At 51.0% G+C, this 18,002-nt stretch overlaps 2 protein-coding genes across 5 annotated transcripts in view; both read left to right on the top strand.

Moving 5' to 3' along the window:
* Nucleotides 1-10,092, top strand: part of WDR97 (WD repeat domain 97) — a 102,988-nt gene extending 92,896 nt beyond the window's left edge. For all 4 annotated transcript variants that reach the window (XM_053249137.1, XM_053249136.1, XM_053249135.1 and 1 more), the window contains exons 28-30: nt 2,961-3,136; nt 8,732-8,805; nt 9,633-10,092. In XM_053249137.1, coding sequence (XP_053105112.1) covers nt 2,961-3,136; nt 8,732-8,805; nt 9,633-9,841 — 459 coding nt within the window. In that variant the 3' untranslated portion in view covers nt 9,842-10,092. The remainder of the gene's footprint in view (nt 1-2,960; nt 3,137-8,731; nt 8,806-9,632) is intronic.
* Nucleotides 10,093-11,985: 1,893 nt separating this feature from the next.
* Nucleotides 11,986-18,002, top strand: part of LOC128323767 (uncharacterized) — a 61,414-nt gene continuing 55,397 nt past the window's right edge. Inside the window, exon 1 of the mRNA XM_053247485.1 lies at nt 11,986-12,126. The gene's annotated coding sequence lies outside the window, so the exon portion shown is untranslated. The remainder of the gene's footprint in view (nt 12,127-18,002) is intronic.

Genomic DNA, 18,002 nt, shown 5'->3' with positions numbered 1-18,002 from the left:
CTTCTGTCACAAGTGCTCAGGTCCATGATAACATGCCTCAAGTGCACCCCTTGGGTGAGATGGCACTCCTGTCTCCTTCAAAGGTTCAACCTCCCCTTTCAGGACGAGATTATGACACGCACCCACAAGATCGTACATCTTCCCCACAAGATCAAATGCTCCCTCAGGTGGTGACTCTCCAAGGCGACCATCAAGGGCCTGCCTCTATCAGACCCCGCCCCCCAGATCACCATTAGAATGGATGCCAGCCTGACAGGCTGGGGAGCACACTGCTCTAACCGATATACTCAAGGGCACTGGACCGCCAGCAAAACATCTCACAACATAAACTGGCTAGAACTGTGAGCAGCCCGTCTAGCTCTCATCCATTTTCTCCCTATCATAGCAGGACAACATGTGCTCATATACACAGACAATATCACCCAAAATCACACATCAACCATCAAGGCAGCACCAGGTCCAGAGCACTCATGAAGGAAACCGTCTCTTTCAATGGGTGGAGCTTCACATAGCTTCCACTGCGGCAGAACATCTCCGGAGAGTGGCCAGCGTCCAAGCAGACTGGCTCAGTCACCAAACAGTGGATGCAGCGGAATGGTCTCTTCATCCAGACGCCTTCCTCCACCTGACGTCTGTCCTGGGGAACCTGCAGGTGGATCTATTTGTGTCGCTGCTGAACCACCGTCTACCTCAATTCTTCTCCTATTTCCAGACCAGAGCGGCAGAGGTGACAGACGCACTCACAGTGACCTGCCCCACTGGACTCCTTTACGCTTTCCCCCTGATGGCCCATGATTTCCCATAATTCCCAAGATGATAAAGAAAATGCTTTCAGAAAGAGCAGAAATCATCCTGATAGCTCCCCACTGGCCAAGATGCCAGGTTCTCGGACCTGGCATCTTTGGCATCTCGCCCACCTCTCTTCCTTCCTTCACGACCAGACCTACTTGAAGTATCGGGGTACCCCTGACTCCAATAGGGGAGGTCCGTTCCTGGGCGGATGGAGCCCAATAATCAGCCCAGACGAGAGGACTTAAGATCAAAGTTTTATTTGTAGCAAATAAAAGTAGCAAATAAAAGTAGCAAAGGTGCTGCTTGGCTCGTGCTCAAAGCAGGACAAAGTCTGATACAGAAACAGCACATTTATACACTCTTAAGAAAACAGTTACAGATAGTAACAGAAAAAGAAACAGTTATATGTCATAGGTCATAACTCATAGTTAGTTCCCCTTTTGTCTGGAAATGGGTTTGGCATTAGGTCATAAATTAGTTGTGCAAGCAGTAAGCCGGTCTGGTCTTTATCTTGCCCCCTCAGCACTTGCGGTTCTCATGCTAAATATGAATTCTGCTAACTGTGGGAAACCTAACTACCAGGGGTAAGAATGATTTCAGCATAAGCAAATTCTTAATACAAGCTCAAACAAAATGGCGAAGCTTATGTCAAGCAGTTATCTTCTGTATTCAACTATATAGCCCATACATCATACTGTCCCAGAGACCAATTCTACATCCTGATCCCTAATGGCTCCAACTCTGAGCCTGGAGGTTGAGTGTGAATCCCCAGCCTGCAAGGGGTGCCTCAAAGAAGCAACATGGTCTGTACCCTCAACCTTCACCAGACACTATAAGATAGACTCGCACTCTTCGATCCAAGCTTCTTTTGGCAGAAGGGTGTTACCAAAGGTACTTCCTCCAGATTAGGCAAGAGTGCTCCCGCCCTGGTTGGCCAAGTTGTGGTATGTCCCACGAGATGTCCCTGTCAGTCAGCAACCGAGAATGGAGCATTGGTTCACTCTCCGTGAAGGCTTCCTCTGGTTGCTGACGACAGGGACATCTCGGCCCATCCAGTTTGGGGTGCTTGCCTACTCCTGTATGATTTTTCCTAAAGGGAGCTTCCAATCGTTATGAATTCCCAAAGGAATAATTCAAGGAATGCCTAGATATTTTTTCCTTAAGGGGCTGCTATTTCTCTTAAATTTTCAAAAGGCGTCATTTAGGGGATGTCTGACAGCAATTTGTTCCTTATATCATTGTTTATTCTGTACCACTGTTTCTGCTGTTCTTGTTATCATGGCTGTTTAACATTCTTTGAACAGTTTAGTTTTTGTTCATTACCTGTCTCAGCCTAAAATAAATGGGGCAAGGTTATCCCCGTCAGCCCCAAGGGGGCATATCTTTCTAGTTTTAATCTATCAGCTCTGTCCTGCCTTGGAGCTAGTGGAGGGGGATAACCCACAAGATGTCCCTGTCATCAGCAACCAGAAGAAGCCTTCATGGTGAGCACTGGCAACTTTTTAAAAGGCACTGAAGACACATTTATTCACCCAGGCATTTATTTATTTATTTATTTATTTATTTATTTATTTATTTATTTGATTTCTATATTGCCCTTCCAAAAATGGCTCTGGGCGGTTTACACAAAAAAACAATAAATAAGTAAGTAAGTAAGATGGATCCCTGTCCTGAAACGGCTCACAATCTAAAAAAACCCCATAAGATAGACACCAGCAGCAGTCACTGGAGGTCCTGTGCTGGGGGTGGATATGGCCAGTTACTCTCCCCCTGCTAAATAAAAGAGAATCACCACGTTAAAAGGTGCCTCTTTGCCCAGTTAGCAGGGGTTAGATTTATAGTTTTTATATATATTGGGTTTCAAATGTTTTAATGTCTTAAATGATTTTAATTGTTAATTGATTTAACGTTTTGAATTATTTTAATTGTAAACTGCCCAGAGACGCAAGTTTTGGGCGGTATAGAAATTTTTAAAATAAATAAAATAAATAAATAATGGTGGGATTAAGAGGAAGCGCTGGTCATGCTTCCCATCTGCTACACCTTTGCCATAGCCAATGCCAAGTGCTGCTGTGATAGCTGCCCTCACAGGGGTGGCTGGATTCTGCCCTCTGGGGCGCAAGAGGGGAGCCCCCAGCCCAGCCCCTTCACTGCTCCTCTCCTTTCAGACGGAAGAGGCTGCTCTGCACTGGGTGGAGTTCCAGACCCTGCGGCCCATCGATGCCATCAACTACTTCCTAGAAAAGCAGCTGAAGAAGGATCTGGAGGAGATGAAGCAGCTGGCTTCTCGTGCTGTAGTGGAGGCTCCCAGGGACACCGTCATGGCCTTGCCCCCGGTTCAGAAGTAAGTGGCTGCTACCCAGGAGGTGGAGAACCCGTTAAGAGGAGGCCCAAGCACCTAAAAGGTAGGGCAAGAGATTCAGAAGGCTTCCGACTCTTATGCTTAGAAGCCTGGTGAAAGTGCCAAGGAGAGCTCTGTGCTCTTGAGCTGGTTCCAGCCACAGGCTAGTTCTTTCAGCTGAATGGTACTACGACTAAAACAAGAAACAGGATCTGTTCTTATGACCCAGGCGATTGTGGGCAAAGGGTTCATGACAAATGCTGGGCTAGGTGTATTCCCAAGGAACGTAACGTGAGAACCGGCACTGTATCAAGGACTGTAATCCTGTCATGGTGGTTAACTAGGATTAAACTATGATTGTAGTTGCTGATTGTAGTTTAATCCCAGTTAACCACAGCAGTAGGACTACCCTTGCAGTGCAGCACAAGTTTTCACGCCATGTGCGGTGGGAGCGCACCTGGCTTGGTGATCGTAGTTAACCCTCTAACTGTGGTTGCACCAGCCTTATGGACAGGCCCACTGTCTTGTGGCACCTGAACATCTCTGTGGTCTAACCTTGCAAAGATTTCAGTATCATCCCTGATTAAATGGGCTTTAATCCACAAACACTTCTGGGATGACCAGGTCTGATTTCCACACACAACTGAAAGAAGTGGGCAGAGGATGTCAGCTTCCTTGAGGCCGGGCACTTTCCCTTTGGGTTTTTGTTCATAGTTTTTTATAAGGCAATCACTGAACTGCATTCTGCCCTGCCCAACTACAATCTGGACCAGGCCATGGACCATTTCACACATTATATTTAAACATTTTAAAATTTATTTTTGTTTACTGAATGTATAGGCTACTTTTATTTAATATAATCAAAGCAGCATACACATAAAAGAACACACACAATACACCATCTATGCTGGTACAATTCTAAACCTTGTTTTTAGTCTATTTTGCAGTAGGCTTATGATCACCTGGCATTCTGTTTGTGTCCATGTGTCTGACCCCCCCTCATTCTCAGATAGCGAGGAGGAAGGGGAAGCTGATAGCCCTTCAGCCAATGCAGGGGTGCCTGAGGGGCAGAGCCCAGCTGTCAGTTCCCAAGAGACAGCTGAGGCAGGTCCGGCTGATGTTTCATAGCAGGCACAGCAGTCTGAGGCAGCAGAGACAGCGACGGACAAACCAGAGGATGAGCTATTCAGGCAACCCCCACTGACTCCACAGCAGAGGCGCGCCACAAGACGGCAAACACAGCTGGAAACCCTCAGGAGAAGTAAGCGCCTCTTGCAGAGGGCCAATAAGCCTTGAATCCCTGCCAGCTGAGAGTTATCAGCTTGGACTATAAAGCACATCTACAGCTTGCAGTTAGCCACTGGTAGGCAACATATGTCAACCCTGGTGTCGACAGCTTCCAGCCTGAGCCAGAGAGAGAGAAATATTTCCGAGCCGTGTTTCGCTTCTGCAACCCAGTTTGGTCTTTTGGTGAACTATCATCCTAGACTGCCCTAGCAGATGGCTAGATTGCTGACACTATCAACTTTGCAACGCCTGGACCAATATGAACCAAATCGGGTACAGTTGAAGGGACACCTCAATGGCATAGTTTGTGATGTCATCCACCCCAATTCAAGATGGCGGACATAAATGTTTGAGGCACAAGTGAGCTAACTTGTGAACCACCTAACTGATTTGAACTAAATTTGCTATAGGTGTAGGGACACATAGGAATGTCCCAGCGGCGGTTTGAGATGATGCACCAAACAAATAGCATAAAGGATCTGAAATGAAGAATCCAAAAAGCGACCTGACAGATCCAATAATATAACAGGGGGGAAAAAACAAATTGATATATAAATGTAAACTATATTGAAAGTTATACAATCAAATTCTAGTAAATTGAAAGATATGAAAGGCAAGAAGCTGAAGAATGAAACTACCAAACAGTATCTGGTCCAAAAATACCACCTAGATTCAAGGAAAGTTAGAGAAGTCCTGGAAATAATAAAGCAGCAAATAACAACAGTGTCAAAGAAGATTAGCAGATACGAAGCCAGAATTACACAACACAGGCAGAATCTCCAATTCCAGTCGAATCAGAGATGTTTCTACCAAAGCATAGAAGGAGAAACTGCAAGAAATCTAGAAACACTAAATAACGAAGAAACAGTGCAATTCTGGGGGAAATTATGGGACAATCCAATAGATTATAATAAAAAAGCAGGCTGGATGAAAGAGATCAAAAGATGTAACCAACAAATGCAAGATCTAGTAATTAATCAAATTAATAATAACAACACCGGAATTAATAATAAAATAATAATAACACTAGAAACAACTGGTGTCAGCAAAAACATTCAGATATTTATTTTAAAAAGCAATGAGCATGTGGAGTACACAGTTAATAATCAATGGCGAGACACTTGGACAGGTTAGCATTAGAAGAGGCATTTTCCAAGGGGACTCACTATCCCCTCTGTTGTTTGTAATCACCATGACCCCACTTTCACAAATACTAAACAAAACAGGCCTCAGATACCAAACATCTAAAACATCAAGTAAAATAAAACATCTGCTGTACATGGATGATCTGAAGTTGTATGGAAAGTCCCAGTCAGAAATCAAATCACTGCTAAACACTGTCCATATATTCAGTAGCAATATAGCAATGGAGTTTGGACTAGACAAGTGTGCTGCATTAATAATGAAGAGAGGAAAAATAACAAAAACAGAAGGAATAGAACTGCCCAATGGAAGCAAGATCAAGAACCTGGAAGAGAAAGAACATGACAAATACTTGGGCATTCTCCAGGCTGATAACATTGCACATGCTGAAGTTAAAAGAAAAATTGGAAGTGAATACATCAGGAGAGTTAGAAAAATCCTCAAGTCCAAACTCAATGGCGGGAACACCATACAAGCCATCAACACCTGGGCTATACCTGTTATCAGATACACTGCAGGAATAATAGACTGGACCCAGGCAGAGCTAGAGATGCTGGATCGTAAGACCAGGAAAATCATGACCATCAATCATGCTCTGCACCCCCGCAGTGATGTAGATAGGCTATACCTCCCTCGCAGCTCAGATGGAAGAGGAATGCTGCAAGTCCATCAAACAGTAGAGGAGGAGAAAAGAGGCCTTGAAGAATATATCAAGGACAGTGAAGAAGATGCACTTCAAATGGTCAAGAATGAGAAACTATTCAACACCAATGAAAAAAAGCAGGCCTTCAAGAAAGAACAAGTCAAGAACCTAGCAGAAAAATGGAGAAATAAGCCCCTGCACTGTCAATATTTGCACAATATAAGTGGAAAATCAGACATCACCAAGACCTGGCAATGGCTTAAGAATGGCAACTTGAAGAAAGAAACAGAGGGTTTAATATTGGCTGCACAAGAACAGGCACTAAGAACAAATGCAATAAGAGCCAAAGTGGAAAAATCCATAACAAACAGCAAGTGCCGCCTTTGTAAAGAAGCAGATGAAACAGTGGACCACCTAATCAGCTGTTGTTAAAAGATCACACAGACTGACTACCAACAAAGGCATGACAAGGTAGCAGGGATGATACACTGGAACATCTGCAAAAAATACAAGCTACCTGTAGGCAAACATTGGTGGGACCATAAAATCGAAACGGTGGTAGAAAATGAAGATGCAAAAATATTATGGGACTTCCGACTACAAACAGACAAACATCTGCCACACAATACACCAGATATAACTGTAGTCAAGAAGAAAGAAAAACAAGTCAAAATAATCGACATAGCAATACCAGGGGATAGCAGAATAGAAGAAAAAGAAATAGAAAAAATCACCAAATACAAAGATCTACAAATTGAAATTGAAAGGCTGTGGCAGAAAAAGACCAAAATAACCCCAGTGGTAATTGGCGCCCTGGGTGCAGTTCCAAAAGACCTTGAAGAGCACCTCAACACCATAGGGGCCACAGAAATCACCATCAGCCAATTACAAAAAGCACCTTTACTGGGAACAGCCTATATTCTGCGACAATATCTATAACAACAGCAACAAAATTGACAATAAAATTTCTGGATAAAACAAACCAGTCAATAACACCTGTCTGATTGTGTAAACAAGAATACATAATAATAATACAGGAGGGGTTTGCCATTTCCATTTCCCACACAGTATGAGATGATGCCTTTCAGCACCTTCCTTCCCATTCCCCATATTCTGGGAAACACACCAGTGGGGATTCGAACCAACAGCCTCCTGCACTCTGGGCCGGTTACTTCCCCACTGTGCCATTAGGTGGCTGAGTGACACATTGATGATTTATTGATTAAGTGCTGTCAAGACGGTGTTTACTCTAAGTGACCACATAAATTCTCTCCAGGATGATCTGTCTGGAGAGAATGTGAGTGGCACATAGGGACCTTAATGGTGACTGGAGTGACACAGAGGGACACCTTAATGCTGTAGTTTGTAATGATGTCATCCATCCCAATCCAAGATGGCAGACATGTGAACATTTTGAGGTGCAAGAGGTCTAACTTGTGGTGGACCACCTAACCGATTTGAACCAAATAGTGAAAAGAAAGTAGGCCGATTAGTTCTTACTAGAACAACTTGTTTAAATGTTGTATTCTCCTCCACTGCTTCACAGCAATAGCCACTCTTCCCTCTCCCAAGGATCAGGCTCATTTCTCTTAATGGGAGTAAGTAATGGAACTGGCTTTTTTGGAAAGTGTTGTTTAGCGCTGCAACCTCGTCCAACAATCCAACCTGGATTGTTTTTTATTATGATTATTCCCACCGCTAGAGTGGGAAGAAAAGCAGCAGTGGCCCAGAGTGCCTAGCCCTGCGCAGGAGGAGGAGATCGGTCACTACACAATATCCACCGCTTGAAGCAGTGGGAGCCTCCCTTGATCCTTCCATCCCGCAGGATCAGCTCCCTTGTCCGTTGATGTCCACAAGCTGCGGAGGAGAGGCTTAGTGGCAGATGCTTCTTGGACTGGGAGGAGAGCACCGCCAGCCCTTTCCTTTCTTTTATTTTAGAAACAGGAAGGGCTGGAAGCAGGGCAAGGCATTCAAAGGTGCCTCAGCCACCCCCACCTCCAGCTGTGTCTTCTTCCCTCAGCAGCACCTCAGAGCTGGCTCACGGGCTCATGACAGCGGAGGAGGGCGTGGGGTTTGCTCCTGATCGGCCGCCAGGGCGGGTGGTGCAGGAGGCCGGAGATCTGGCTGGTGGGCACCGCGTCTCTTGTTTCATTCAAGGTTAAGAAAAAGAAAGGCCAATTGCAAATGGCGGGAGGTGCCTCGCAGGGCATGTGAAGGTTGGGACAAGGAGGAGACAGTGGGGCAAAAGCAACTACCTACCCCCAAGTGTCTCAGTAGTGCTTTGTCAGTCCACACTGAAGAGGCTGAGTCAGAAAGCCCACCTAGGAAAAGATGGGAGGGGGCGCAGAAAACCCTGGAGCACCAGAGGACAGCAGGGGCATTGCCTGACCTCCCCATAAGATGCGAGTGACAAAAAATAGCGACCTCCGACCCAAAAGCGTGTGAGGAACTCGCCTGGGGTTGTGTGTCCTTTTAGTGGAGCCCTGTTGCTCTGAGACTCACTCGTGTCCGATTTGCTCTGACAGGGGCCGGGCCATCCTGCGACTAGGAGAAACCAACGTGATGTTGAGGAAGAGGATACCGCCTCAGGATTCACCGCGTAAGTTTCCGGGGGCTCACAACTGGGCAGCTCCCCTCTGCTACGTCATTGCATTGGGTGACGCTGATAGAGGGTCTGTGGCTGGCAGCTGCCTTCCTGCCAGAGGGGAGCAGTGGGCTCCTCAGCCGCTGTCCAAGGGGCTGGGGGGCACTGGGGGCTGCTGCCAGCCTCCCTCCTCTCCCCCATGTGAATGTTTCACTTGGCCATGGGATGACTCTCCCTGTGACCCCACTGGTAGATCCAGGGTGACCATGGAGCCATCAAGGGTCAGGAGGATGAGCACCCAGCTGCTGCACAGGGCTGGGGCAGCCACCGTTACTCACATCGGTCCAGATTCTTGCACAAAAGTACATGCCGGCCAGCCCCTAAGCCCGATCTGTTTTGTAAAATCAGGCGATGGATGGATGAGACAGGGCAGAGAAAGATGGTGCCTTCCAAACTCCTGACACCACCAGTTTAGTCCTCCCTTGAATTCATATCTTGGCACCCTGTGAAGTTTTACAGGGATTGGAAATAAACACTAGCCTTTTCCACGTTATGCTCAACACCGTTATACTCTGTGTGTAGCATATGCACATACAGATTATGTTCAAGGCACGCACAGCAGTACTCTTCGTTGCCTGTAGCCTGCATTTGAGGGGGCCTGTACATGGGTTCACTTTGAACATCAACCTGCTGTTAAAGCTAGCGCTGCAGAGGCCAACTGAAAAGTTGGCAGCAGATCAGAGAGAAGAATGTGGGAGGGAAGGGGAGCTCAGAGGATTCTCCTGCAGCAAAGGCACTCTTTCCCTCATGGTCCTCTTTTGTTTGGGTTCTCTCTTCTTCAGACCCTGGCTTCTGCTTCCCGAACCCTTTTTCACGTTATGTCATGAAAGGGTTTGCACCCTTTGTGAAGCTGTCTCTGCCCAAAATCACCTTGGACCCCTTCCCGTCTGACATGCAGAGGCCGGCGTCACCAAAAACCTTCACTGACATGCAGCAGATGGTGCGGAAATATTTCGTTCCCAAGTTTTCGTATGCTGACAGCTATCCCTGAAGGCACGGCAGACTTGCGTGGCTCTGGGGTTGGGCTGCCTGACTTTCAAAGGAGAGGAGGGTCCCCCACACTGGGGCTGTATGACAAACAGCCTCTGTTGCCCCCGGCCAGATGGGCAGGTAAGAGGGTGGCCATAACCCAACGATGGCAATGGTGGGAGACAAGCCATAAACTTATCGGGACAGGATGAAAGTCCAAACAAGACCGAAGTGCAAACGAAAAGCAAATAAATGCAAAATGTCATCCCAAGACTTCTGTGCTATCTGGTTCGCCTCTTTTGGTCTCCTCCTGGCATGAAGGTCATTGTATGCCCCAAAGGAGGAGCATAACTGGTTCACGGCAGAGGTGTTTGAGACCACGTCCCCCAATGTGCAGAAGACGGGGGGGGGGTTCTGCTTAACTTATTGGTCCATTTTTTTAGGTTCAGGGATGTCAGCAACCATGATAAGCATCAGCAGAACATAGGAAGCCATCTTCTGCTGAGTCAGACCATCAGCCCACCCAGCTCAGTACTGGCCCAGTTCACACAGTTTGAACCTAGCTTCAGAGGCCACCCAATCACCCCCTGGATTGCTTCCCCCTGTGCCCTCATCTGTGGGGTCGGTGCATGTCCCTGTGAGTGTGCTGCTCACCGGAGGGCCAGCGTGGCTTCTGGTTCCCCCTGGGGAGCGCTGCCAGAGAGGGAAGCGGCCGCCACAGGAACCGTGCCGGAAGGTCGCTCACTGGGGTTGATGACAACCCTGACAGATGTGCATTCCTCCCTCCCTCCAAGGAACGCAGGGTGGCTTTCAACCTCCCCCCACCCCCCATTTTGTCCTCCCAACAAGTCAGTGACTGGCACTGGGTCCCCACAGAAGCTCTTGAAAAGGAAGAATCCGCTATAATTTGGAGACCGGAAGCCATGTTGGGGTTTGTTTGAGACTAACCTCCAGCCCCCTCAGAGCCTGAACAAGGCCCACAAGCCAAAGGGGGCTTTGCTGCCCCCTGCGTCTACCTGCCCCCTGCTGCCCCTCTTCTTCCTCAAAACAGCTCCCAGCTGGAGTTTCTCTTTCTGCAAATCCCATTCCCCACCCCACCCCGCCACCTCCCCCAAGGACGGGAAGAGCCCCACAGGAGCCCAAAGCTGGCCAAGCGCAGCCCCCACCCTGGCTTCACCCCAGGGAGGCCAACACCCCAGCCCGAGGAAGGTAGGACATGGGGAGGGGAAGGCCGCCCACCCGCCTGCCACCCAGGGCTGCCCATTCTCACCCAAGCGGTTCCTCCTGGAGATCAGGATCTTTCCCTTCACCCTCTTGCAACATCTCAAGCCATGAAGATCTCTGGGCCGGGTTTTAGTGACACGGAGGCTGCTGTCCTCAGATTCTGGGGGGCAGATTCCCCTCCAGTGATGGCACTGGGGGGGGGAGGATGGGAGGGGAGCACAAAAGGGCCAAAGGACATCTAGGGGTGGGCCTGCTGCTGCATCCCACATCTTAGACTTCTGAAACAGAAAGGGGGCAGTGGGGGGCTTACCCACCAAGGCCCCCCCTGCTATGCATTTGAGAAGTTCCCCCTTTTACTCAACTCTCCCCCCACCAAACCTTACAACCTATATTTTATATAGGTTCCTAAACTTCTAAATAGAAATGTATTGTTTTTATACTTGATTGTGCATTGTTTTAATTAATGAAAGGCAGGGTATCAATTAAGCAATGAGCCACATAAAGCCCACGCCTGCTGCGCACCCCTGACCAGCTGGAGGGCCAGCAGCACCACCACCACCACCATCATCCCCATGCAGTGTAGCTGCCCTGCACGACGGGGAAGCCTACTACAGCCACTCGGAAGCTGCGGAACTCCCTGCCTCGGGAACTCTTCCAGGCAGGCAGGCAGGCCCGCCCCCTCCCGAGGAGAGCTGGAGGAGGAGCTTCCCAAGGCGGCGGCCCCTCGGGCGTGCTGCGCGGCCGGGGGCGCCCCGCCTCTCCCCGCTCCCGGCCGGAGGGGGCGGGGCTGTTGAGGATCCGTCCCGCCGGGCGGAGGGAAGAGGACGCGCAGCCGCATTCTCGTCGCGCGAGACACTTTCCCGCCCAAAGGCCCGCGCAGGCGCAGTAAGGCTGCCGCGCCTGCTTTCGCTTTCGTTTCCTCGGCCGGCTCCTCCCCCGGCGCGGTGTCGGGGCCGGAGGCTCACGTGGCAGGGTGGGCGGGGCCTCCCGCGCTGCTCCTGCTACGGGCCTGGAGCGGAGTGGGGGGTGCGGCGGTGGCGGTGGCGGTTGCGGGGAGGTCTCGGCCGTGCTTGGCCCACGGAGGTAAGGCGGCGGCGGCGGCAGCAGCAGCAGGAGGAGGAGGAGGGTCAGCACCTCCCCCGCCGGGCTCCGCAGCCGAGCTGGAGCAGCCCCCCTGCCTAGGGCGGCGGCCGCAGGCGGGGAGGAGAGGAGAGGGGCTGGGGTGTGTGCACGTGTGCACCGGACACGGGTTGCGCAGTGTTCGAGGACAGGGGTCTGACGAGCCGTGGGGGCTTGCGGTTAAGCAGGTCCGGGGGTCTCTGCTTCCTGCGGCCCCACCTCTGGCTGTTGCCCTGCTACGCGCTGCCTGCAGACTGGCCGGCCGTTCGTCAGGTGCAGCTGTGCGGCAGGCAGCTGTGTCCCTGATGGATAGCCCGTCTGCAGGCTATCCGCGCGGCGGGAGAGGGAGGGCGGCCCCACGGAGCTGCGGGAAGCAGAGCCCGCTGGCTGGAGCTGCGGGGGGGGGGGTGTGTGAGAGAGAGAGAGGCGGGGGTGTCGCTGTAATTGAGCGAAAGGGTACGAAGAACGGGGGCTCCCCGCTCCCCCACTCTCCGTCGTCTCCATTATCTCCCTCCAGAGAGGGGGTCAACACGGCCCCCTCTTCCCTGGCTTGGCCCCCACTGTGAGGCCCGTCGGGGCGGAGGAGGAGCGGCATGCGAGGGCCAGCAGATGCTGCCCGCTGGGCTTGAGCCTTCTCTGTCCTCGCGCCCGCCCCGCTCTGCCCAGTTTCCTGAGGAAGGGGCTCCCTTCGGGGAGCTGCTGATCCGTGTCTGGCGTTGCAAGAGCGCTAGGAGCCCCGCCCCTTCCCGCGCCTTTGGGCGTGGTGACGCAGCCGGCCCCTGCCCACGCGACAGGCACAAGGCCGGCCAGGCTCGTGCGGACCGACTGAGCCTCCCAGGTAAGGTCCTCTTGACGAGGGCTGGGAACTGGTTTTCCGTGACCAAGCAAGTAAGAAATGAGGACCGGGCTCAATGGCTCCGAGAGTGCGGAGGGGGCGCTTCTGCCTTGCACGTCCTTCCCTCACATCCAGGCAAGGAGGTGCTGCTGGACCCGTTTTACGGGTGGGCAACTGAGACTGGTCTTCAGCAGGGTTGCGTCCCATTTTCCTATCTGTGTGCGGAACGAGTTCTGTTCTGGGCAGCAGCATCCAGGCAGTGTCTGTCACGCCATGTGCATTCCGAGTGGGACCTTCCGGATTCAGCCCAAGTGGGATCTAAAATGAACAGAGCAGACACCAAAGATCGTGTGAGCGCACGCACATGTGCACGCCTGAGAAGGAACACTGGTCCTCAGTACCTTGCCCAGGGCTGCCACCCAGTGAGTGCCCAGCTGGACTCACCACCTGTGGAGGTGCTCGGTTGGGTTGGATGAGATGGCGTGTCTGCCCGCTCCCACCATGGGAGAGCCTTGTTCCTTAACCCCAGCCCCAGCAGGTCTGAGCTGCTGCTGCTACAAATATTGATATACAGCACTGCTTTTCAACAAAAGTTGTCAAAATGGTTTGCCCAGGAAAAATAATAATGTTGCTTCCCTGTCGCCAAGGGGCTCAAATTAAAAAGAAACACAAAGTAGACTAGCAGCAGCGACCACCGATGCTCTTCTGGGTTTGGATAGGGACACTTGGTAGCTCTCATCAAGCAGATGGGTTCAAAGAACCTGGGCCCCCAGCCCCACCCCTCCCTTGTTTCTTCATTATCTCCCTCACCCCGAGGGGCCACAGAGAGAGGGGCAAACACAGCCCCCTTACTCAGTACGAGAGAATTGCCACTTTCCTTTTGCACTAACAGCATCTCAGGAGGCCTGAGTCAGTTTTCCTGCCTCTTCTCTGCTTTGACATCTGAGCCATCTGCTGCTTTGGGAAAGGAAATGCTGCTTGCGGTGTCTGGGAAACTTTGGCAGAGAGGAGTCTCTCTGGTTCTAGGCCAGGCCTCCGTAATCCTTTCTGTGTCATAAGAACATGATCACGGTATCTCCCCTGCCAGTTACGGTATCTTCCCCTAAACCTCTCTGTATTGTAGCTGTTGGATGCTTTGATCTTTTTCTTGATACTTTGATGTATTCTTTTTTTCCCCCTTAATCAGTGACCGAATAAATAATTTATCTATCAAAAACATAAGAACAGCCTTGCTGCTGGATCAGGCCCAAGGAGGCCCATCTAGTCCAGCATCCTGTTTCACACAGTGGTCCACCAGATGCCCCTGAGAAGCCCACAGGCAAGAGGTGTGGACAGGCCCTGCCTCCTGCTGCTGCTGCAACTGAGATTTAGACGCATTTTGCCTCTGAGGCTTTGTCTCCACCTGGTTCCTAAGAGTTGGTTTACATGTGCGGAGATGCTTGAGGGTTGGCTCAGTGATGTGCCCCCAAAGCTTACACACTTGGCTGTGCTGTGGTTTGAGCTGTCCAGCTGCCTCTGAGATGAGGCAAAAGCTTAAGAAGTTTTGTAAGAGAATTTCCCGCCCACCCTCATTTGTGGGGTTAGCTGCTTCTCTGCATGTTCTCCCAATGATTCCTGCTGAAGATACTGGGAATCACCACTTTTTCTGTCTTGCTGGTGGAGAGAGCGTGGGATGGCCAGAAGCCCAAGCCCCAAGGAGCTTGTAGTGGCCTCTTGCTTGTTCTCCTTTGCTCCAGAGGGCAAGGCCGGCTCTCGTGGGCTTAAGGTGAGAGCAGGAAGAGGAGAGCTGGTCTTATGGTAGCCAGCATGACTTGTCCCCTTAGCTAAGCAGGGTCTGCCCTGGTTGCATATGAAAGGGAGACTAGAAGTGTGATCACTGTAAGATCTTCCCCCTTAGGGGATGGAGGAGCCACTCTGGGAAGAGCATCTGCGTTCCAAGGTCCCTCCCTGGCAGCATCTCCAAGATTGGGCTGAGAGATTCCTGCCTGCAACCTTAGAGAAGCTGCTGCCTGTCTGTGTAGACCAGGGGTGGGGAACCTTGGTCCTCCAGCTGTTTTTGAACTACAACTCCCACCATCCCCACCCACAATAATTTTGGCTGGGGGTGATGGGAGTTGTAGTTCAACAACAGCTGGAGGGCCAAGGTTCCCCACCCCTGGTGTAGACAATACTGAGCTAGATGGACCTATGGTCTGACTCAGTATATAGCAGCTTCCCATGTTCCAGTTCTGGCAGTGCCACTGAGTGCCACCCATGTGGTGGGTGGGCTCTTCCTCCCTGGAGGTCTTCAAGCAGAGGCTAGAGGTTCTGCATTGAGCTGTGGGGGGCACGTGTGGGAGTGCACGCCCTCCAGAGAGACAGGGACCCCTCTCACTCAGAGGATTCTGCCCTTCGGACCCTGCTCAGTTCTGCCCTGGACTTGCTTCAGAGTTGTGCTGTGACGAGTCTCTCCCCCCCCCCGGAAGTGGGGGAGCCCCCGTTTAGCTGCGGGGCTGGCTTCTTGGCGTGGTCCTCTTCGGTCCTCTGCTCTTGCTTCTGCTTTCAGAGGGCTCTGTGAGGCTCGGGTGGTGTCGGAGATGGAGGCCTGCGGCTGGCCTTTTTGGAGTTGCTTTTCTTCCCCTGCCAGGCAATGAATTCCTCATTCTCTGCTTCCACTTGGAGGGCTTTTATCCCTTAAGTCTCTCAGCAAGTTCTAACCACCAGGCATGCCCGAACGGCAGGCTCCGACAGAGCATAACACTCCTACTAATATCTCCTGCTACGAATGCCAACGCCTGAAGAAGAGCTCTGTATGGCATGAGGAATTTTCTCATTAGTCTTGGAGACGTGTTGTAATGGTGTCATGTGTGGTGGGATACTGGGCCCTCCTGGATCGTTGTGTAACATGGCAGATCTGGCCAGAATTATGCACGCCTTCCTCTCGCCATGGCTGGATTACTGTAATGTGCTCTGTGTGGGGCTGCCCTTGAAGAATATTTGGAAACTACAGCTAGTGCAAAATGTAGCAGCTTGGATTCTATCTGGAACTGCTTAATGGGACCATATGACACCTATTCTGAAAGAGCTGCGCTTGGCTAACCATTTGTTTCCAGGTCCAGTTCAGGGTGCTGGTTTTAAGCTTTAAAGCGCTTAATGGTTTGGGCCCACTTGATAAGGTCATCAGAGGGGGCGCTGCTCTGCAGGCCAACAGTGAGGGCTTCTTGGCTGTTGAGCATGCAGGACAGGGCCTTCTCAATCATGGCCCCCAGGTTTTGGAATGCTCTCCCAGTGGGCCTCTGCTCCTCAATCTCCATCACAGTTTTTAGAAAGCAGGTGAAATCTTGGCTCCCAGGCTTTTGTATGGGAGAACTGTGTCTTGCTCTTGCTGCTCTGTGTTTTATGTGTGGATGTTTTCGTTTATAAAGGCTTCTGAACTTTTAAATAGATGTGATATTTGTAGATTTAAGATTTAAGAAGATTTGTACTTTTAATTTTTAAATTGTGCATTGCTTTAATTATACTGTAAGCTGCTTTGGGCTTATTTTGATGAGAAGCGGTATAGAAATTAAGCAATAAATACATGAGCAAATACAATAGCATGCAGCTCAGCCGAGGTGAATGGGGCATATCCCATCCCTGGAGGGAGGTGTGTGCCGAGCGTGCAGGGTCGTCCCCTCCTCTCCTTAAGGCAGAGGGCTCTCAGTCTGGGGTCCCCGGATGCTACTGAAGTGCAGCTCCCAGCAGCTGCAGTGCCTTTGACTTGTGGCTGGGGATGATGGGAGTTGTAGTCCAGCTGCGTCTGGGGAGGACCCCAGTTTGAGAGCCCCCTGCCTGCCTTAGGGCAGTGTCGGTGTTGCCCAGAAGGATCTGAGGAGGGTGGCGGCAGCAACTCCCTAGACTGGCAGCAATGACGCCTTGAGTTGCATGGGCCCACCTCCTTTCAAGGCACAGGATTGGGACCCTTGCGGTGCCTCTTCCAGTTGCCTGATTTTGGAGTTGATTAACCAGCTGATGCCATCGCTTGGTCTAAATAAACTATCTCACCGTGTCATAAAGCAATAGCCCATCTTGTTGTGTGCCCCTGACTGGACACGCAATGGTTCTGTGTGTGCAGTCAGGGTTGCCTGTGTCTGCTGTTGGTGGGGGCCCAGAACCTTTCCAAGCATAAAGTCCTGCATTTGGGTAAGACCAATCAGATGTGCAGATCAAGGAGGGGGCTTGGCAGTCGTGCCGTGGAAAGGCTCAAGGCGTATTGAAGGCTTGACGGGCCATCAGTTGGACGCCAGACAGCAGCGTGATGCAGCTGCCAAAGGAAACAAATGCAAAATTGGGCTGCCTTTGCAGAGGCCCAGGGCGTCCAGATAGTCCGCCTGAAGACCCCAACTCCTACTCCCTTCTTGGGATCTTTTAGTTGTCTTAAGGGATCTCTTCGTGCTTCATGAACGGAGGCCCAGTGTCCAGCTCGTGAGGAGTCCCTGTTCCACTTTATTCTGTGCTGCTCAGGCCTCCCTGGGAATGCAGTGTCGGCTTCTGGGCCCTGTCCCTCAAGGAGGGCATTGATCAACAGGGGCAGGTTCAGAGGAGAGGGGTCTGGATTAGTCCGGGGAAGAGACGATACCCATCTTGGACTCTCTGAAGGGCTTTCACGTAGAAGCCGGAGCAGGCTTGTTGTTTTAGAGCCAGGGGTTGGAATGATCAGGAAGCAGGTCCCGGCTAGATGCTAGGGAGAATTTCCTGATGGTAGAGCCTCTTGGCAGTGGAGAAGTCTACCTTGCAGCAGGCTCTCTGCTGGAGGACTTGCAAGCAAGAGGGTGAATCTGCCCGGGATGCTGTCGCAGTTGCCGGCGCTGAGCAGGGCTGGAGCAGAAGCCCCAAGACTCCTCCTGCTTCTAACATTCAGGGATTCATTGGAGTGGATTGGAGAATCGCTTGGTTCTCGCCTGGCCTGGAATCCCTCGGCTTTCTCCCTGCCTGTCTTGCATTCTCTACCAGCTTCACGCATCTGCTGTGGGCTCCAACCTGCTAA

The sequence above is a fragment of the Hemicordylus capensis genome, chromosome 4, assembly GCF_027244095.1.
Source record: "Hemicordylus capensis ecotype Gifberg chromosome 4, rHemCap1.1.pri, whole genome shotgun sequence".
In the NCBI taxonomy this organism is placed as follows: Eukaryota; Metazoa; Chordata; class Lepidosauria; order Squamata; family Cordylidae; genus Hemicordylus; species Hemicordylus capensis.
Note: the sequence above shows the minus strand (reverse complement) of the source record. Positions and strands in the feature narration are given on the sequence as shown.